The sequence below is a fragment of the Echinococcus granulosus genome (genome assembly GCF_000524195.1).
Source record: "Echinococcus granulosus chromosome Unknown EG_S00092, whole genome shotgun sequence".
Classification (NCBI taxonomy): Eukaryota; Metazoa; Platyhelminthes; class Cestoda; order Cyclophyllidea; family Taeniidae; genus Echinococcus; species Echinococcus granulosus.
Genome location: NW_020170472.1, coordinates 146,547 through 152,269, shown reverse-complemented (window position 1 = coordinate 152,269; position 5,723 = coordinate 146,547). Strand labels below are relative to the sequence as shown.

General features: G+C 42.2%; 1 protein-coding gene across 1 annotated transcript; it reads right to left on the bottom strand. All coding sequences in view use genetic code 11, as the record gives it.

Annotated features, from left to right (window-relative positions):
* Positions 1-463: 463 nt before the first annotated feature.
* On the bottom strand, positions 464-4,438 carry EGR_07977 (LAG1 longevity assurance; the record flags this gene model as incomplete). Its single annotated transcript, XM_024497226.1, has 5 exons — positions 464-595; positions 1,651-1,804; positions 2,672-2,833; positions 4,026-4,206; positions 4,432-4,438. The coding sequence occupies 5 exons, from the start codon at positions 4,436-4,438 to the stop codon at positions 464-466; spliced, it is 636 nt and encodes a 211-aa protein (XP_024348356.1).
* Between the last annotated feature and the right edge of the window lie 1,285 nt (positions 4,439-5,723).

Here is a 5,723-nt window from a genome sequence, read left to right as displayed (position 1 = left end):
AATCACGTTGACTATGAGCTACTTAGGATGAAGACATTCGAATAGCGTCAATGTGTCAGAGACGGTGGCGCGTACGCTGCACATCCGTGCGTCTACACGTTTAAACATCGGTGCCAGTATCAGTATCTTTGTGTCTACACTTGTCAGTGCTGATAGCGGTCATGGTGGCTGTGGTGTCAGTGGACAGCCTTGACAATCGTTTCTGTAAACACTCCAAATAAATATGTGAGGTGGATAACCGACGCACAACCTTTAATGTTGCAAAATTTGTAACAGGCGCATCATTCTACTTGTTCAAAGAGAATAAAGGCCAAGCAAGAAGAAGTGAATGTTGATCATATTAAGAAGCCTTTACTGGTAATTTATAAGTGGAAAAAATCCAACCACAAATTTTAATTTTCTTCAAAATATGCAAAAAAGCAGGAAATACACTGTTAGGAAAATACAAAATACCAAAGTCCAATTATTTCTCCTTCTTTGCAGTAGAAATTCCATTCTTAAAAGGGCCATTGGATTGTTCAATTTCCTCCTCCCTTATGTCCTCTAACATCTTGTCTTTTCCAGTTACCAATCGGATGCACATTGAAAGAATATACTAAAAAAAGCAACCAAATAATATTTGAATATGCTAGTCGCACTCATTTTCACATTATTTTTACAAAGTTCATGCGCTTTTACGTCATTTAGATGAGTCTCAAATTGGATGTTACCATGGTAGTCAAGGCGGAAGGGAAATACATGAGGCGGGTTTAATCTCCTCTGCTATTGGTCGAATGAATAGCCAATGGTGCTATCGCTGAAACCAAACTAGTTAATCATCCTTTTCGAGACATTATGAGTACGTTTAAGTGCCAATGCACTTGAGACTCTACATTCTTTGCGTGTGTAGCCTCTCTGATTGCCTTCGTTCCCCAAGATTGGGTGATATTCTCAAAGTTAGGCGTTTACTACGCGACAGTTAAGACAGTGTTGGCGAATTAAGCGGGAGGGTTGATTGCTTCCTAGTTCTTTTGCCATTTTGTGTGAGCGTAATAAACTTTCAAGATACAAATCATCATGCGATTCCATGCAATCCGTAAGAGCTCTCTTATCGATACCTTAGTTTGCTACTTGTGTAATGGGTGGGTGTTGTGGTGAATGTCTTTTGAGGCAGATTGAACGTCATACAACCGAGTGGAATAAACACTTTAAAGGTACTTTATTGCTCTGGAGATATTAAATAGCCAGTATAGCATGTGCTAAATACGAAGCCACTAAAGGTAAGAAGCTTGTAGTAAGATTAATCCAGCTTCCCAAACGCACACTTATAGCGAAGTAGGCAGACTTAACCAAAAAATCCTCCTAATTAGACGCAAACGCTGGATCAAAATCTGTTGTAACTTAAGGATATCAACCTTTGACTAGCAATGGACTAATTTTAAATAAAGTTGCGCCAGGAATAATTGTACCATGAAGGGCAGTTTAAATCGCCAAATATATGCCTGATTTACGTGGTCACAAACGCAAAATTGAGGTGAACTAGCCACATATGTAGTAATTCACCGAGACTTTTGATTGGCCAATCAAATGACTAAAACCATCCTTCCCAAGACAATTAATAAGGTTGGGCAAATCATTTTCAAGATTCCACGACTTTGTAGGTGCACTTACATAGCTCCAAATCAGTTGCATCACAAAGAGGGTCCAAAGAAGGCCGTTGAAGAAGAGGTACATTCGCGGAAGCCAATGATCACGCAGAAGGTAGACGCACCAATTAGTTGCATGGAGGAGTCGTACACAGTAGAGGTAAATCCGAAAGTAGAACCTAGCATTATAAAAGCATGTTTAAAGAAGACCTTAAAGGAAGGGTGAATTGTGAAATGCGCTACTGTAGTTGAAATATGTTAAAATATATGCTAAAATACTCGCAACTTTGATGATTTCTGACGAGGATCGCTAAGCGGAAGCGGTTGGTTCTAGGGTTAAGCAGCTTTTGAACGATTTTCTTGAACATATTACTTTTCACTAATAATATTAAGAAGAATCGAGAGCTGTTCTGTTGTCTACACTTAGGCAATTCGACAGTTTTCAAGCTCTGAATAGAGTGAGGGGAGAGGAGTTCCTTCTTGAAAGGCCTGGACAACTTGAAAGTTGCGTAGTCCAGAGCTCTTCATGGTCATATTAGCTCTCCCATTTCCCTTCCTGAGTAAAACCCTTTCGAGGCCTCGCTGAGGGAGTCACCAACAAACGCAGTACCTTGTTGATGTTGGTTACTCCGGAGGAACCCACAGCTGAAGTACATCAAAAAATTTGGCTACAGGGCAAAGCATACATTACCCAGTGTCTGATTATATGATTATTATTCCTGCAATTCATTTTTTCCAACTACGCGAATACTGCAATGATGACTGATGTGTAAGTGAAAAGGGAGAGAGCAGGCTGCGCAACAAAACCACGTTGGCTTAAAACATGTGCTGTCTATTGAGTCTGCGAATCACCTGCAATGCTAGTTTCATTGTGTCCTAGGCACTTGATCTACACGTCAACAATTAGCCTGCTTCCAGATTGGTATGGCCAATCAACTTCCCAGGAGTATCTAAGTCGCCATACTAACGTGATAGAATGAAACCAGTTAGGATGCTTCATGGCTAAAGGACGACACTGTTGGACCGAATTCATTCAATCATATTACCAGGAGATCGTAAAGAAGAAGAAGATTGCGTTGCAACAGAACTCGCCAAAGGGTCGTTGAATTCCACCTCTATGATTGATATAGAGACAGATCTTTCCCGTCTCCAAAATAGCATCGGAAATATCGTTGAGAAAGAAGATGATGCAACCGTGTTTTAGGTAGCTAAAAGGAAATATAAAAAAGGATGCTTAAGTTCTCCCACAGTTCGCGTTAAATGATGAAGCCAACAGTCGTGGCCCTTGCGGTGCATACAGCAACATGTAACAGACAAATGAACGAGTTAAGGCGAGCGTGTGGCTAGCCAACGAGAACACATTACGACATACGACTCCCCATATTATCTAGTTTACTAGAATTCTGTCGACCATCCCGTATGATTAACCGTTTTCACTTCTACAAAACGGTTCGCTCAACAGGGGACGGTGACGTGAGAAATCCCACTTAAATACACAGGAGATGTGCACTCCTGCCATCAGCTCAGCTGGGGAGTCTTCTCACAGTAATGCAAATTTACCATCACACCATTGCAACCATCATCATCTTCCATTTTTCCTCCTTCATCTTTGCTGCTGCACCACATCATACTCGCTTTTGCATGGCTGATCAAGCTATTTGTTAATCCAGTCTTCCGATCTCAGAATTCTGCTTTAAGGGTCAGTATTTAAGCTTTTTTAAAAATACACTCTGCTACAATTCCACACAAAACGAAATGTTGCAATTAGTCTGGAAAAGAGCTTGCAGCCAGAAACCTTTATCTTCTTCTTGTCCCCTGCTAGTCTAAGTAGGCTATCCGGCATTTGTATGAGGTGAAAATGTATGGGTGGTTGAAGAATACACTATTTTGAGGAGTTGAGAACCAGTTCAAGAAGACTGTTGTCTTCATGCGCCCAGAATGTCTTAGGAGTAACTGTCTTTTCGATAATGATGACGGTTTTCCTATTACTCTATGAATACAAGCTGCGAATTCGTCGCCGATTGCAAAGTCCTTGGAATAGCATTGTAAGTCGAGGTGAAATGTGCCAAAAGGACGCCGAGTTAGATAATGGGCAAGTTGGGGGGGGGGGGGGGAGCTAGACAGTAAAATGAATAAATAACCGCATACCAATGGATAAACATGTACTATTTAGTTGACTGGATAGACAGACATAAACTAAGAGCACGGATATAAGAAATGGCGGACAGATAGAAAAATTCTAACCCAGAGGCCAATTCTATGGTAGTTCCTGCACAATGACCTTCAAGATCAGAATGGACAGACAGAAATGCATGTCTAGTTAGAAAATGGACAGGTTCATAAATAGGTAGATGGAAGGGTGGATAAACAGTGGATAGGTATGGAGGGGCATAGACATACCGTCCCATGTAGGAGAAGTACATCAACGCCAGGGTAACAAAGTGGTGCAACAACATCAGGGTAGAATCCTTCCTCCTTTTGTCCATGTATAACTCCAGGTAGACACCAGAGAGGTAATAACTGAATTGAATCAAGTAGAGACTGAGAATATCTGATGGAATGGGCCGAGTGAAGTAGTTGTCTATAAGGAAAATAACGTTGACGGAGATTAGGGGGTGCTGTCCCCTCTGGAGAAGAAAGGAGCTTCATAAATCGTTTATGCACTGCCGATGCATTAACTGTATGAGAAGGAACAGGACCTACCCAAAACCAACACATAAATTACAATTTCTGTCCTCAATTCTTTACACCTCTCAGACCCCACAGTATTTTTCATAGTAATCACTGTATCCCACACATCTCCTACTCCTCATGCTTCTGTGTCGTTTTGGTCAGCCATGCTCTTGACGCCCTTCTCTGAATTCGGGTAACTCCTGCAGTAGATTAGAGCTACTGCTAATTAACATCTATGAAAAAGGCGAAAAGGTGTGTAAGCGAGAAAACCTTCCAATCCAGAAGCATGCATGCTATTATCCAGTCACTCAGTCGATTATCACTCTCCTTCACTGTAAATGTCATTCACCAGTCGTCAATAGAAAGCAAGCGAAATCAAGAAGTTATGAGGTCGTAGATCCTGGTTAATATCTGCAGTAGGCGAAGTACGGTGTCGAGGATCAATGACTCCTGCAGTGGTGCATTTATGGATGGGGAGTGCATTACAGTTGGTAGTCTACTGCAATCCCTGTTTATGCGTCCCGATGGTAACACACATGTACTGCTTGCCTAGCATTTAGTATTCAGGAGTCAGCGGTTAATGATAAGTAACTAGTCACGATTAGTAACAAGAGGACAAAACTCGTGTGATTTTACTGCCCAACACGACGGCAACATCAAATCCTTCAACTAAAATGCAACTACTAGAGGTGGTCAGGTGAAAAGACATCCCCTAGTCTAAAGTTGGAAAGGCCGAATGAGAAGAAGACGAGGAAGAAGAGAGAGGTTAATTATTCTATATGATGGGTCTCCGCCACGCTTGCACACTGATCTCAAACCAGCTTTCAATGCAAAATGGGTTGCCAGCGTGATTGAGCCATCTCAGAACAGTGAGATGTGCCAGCCAAACGCATAAGGTTTACCTCTTTGTAGTAATGACTTACTTCTTCCACAAACTTCTCCGTTCCATCGATATCCCTACCAGGTAATTGCACCTACCACTCCCACACTCTGACTCGCCTGTAATAAATTTCTTCACATTTGCGGTAGTGCATTGGTTGCCCACCTCACACGTGATGAAGCAGCATCTCACACGTTGATTTTGCATGTTCACAGAAACGGCTGTCGAGGCTGTCCACTGACACCGCAGCCACCACGACCGTCATCATTACTGACAAGTACACAGACAAAGATACTAATACTGGTACAGGTGGTTAGTTGGGCAGATGTGCAGACCCGCGCAATACCGTCTCAGACACATTGACACCATTCGAATGTCTTCATGCTGAGTGGCTCAGAGTCACCACCTCCTGCCTAGATGTAGTGCTGGACAACCTCTGCACTATGATGCATTTTGTGCAGGACTTTAGTGCCTCATTCACATGAGATCTCTGCTACGGCTTGATCAACATACACACACCCGCACTCTAAACTGTCAACATGACT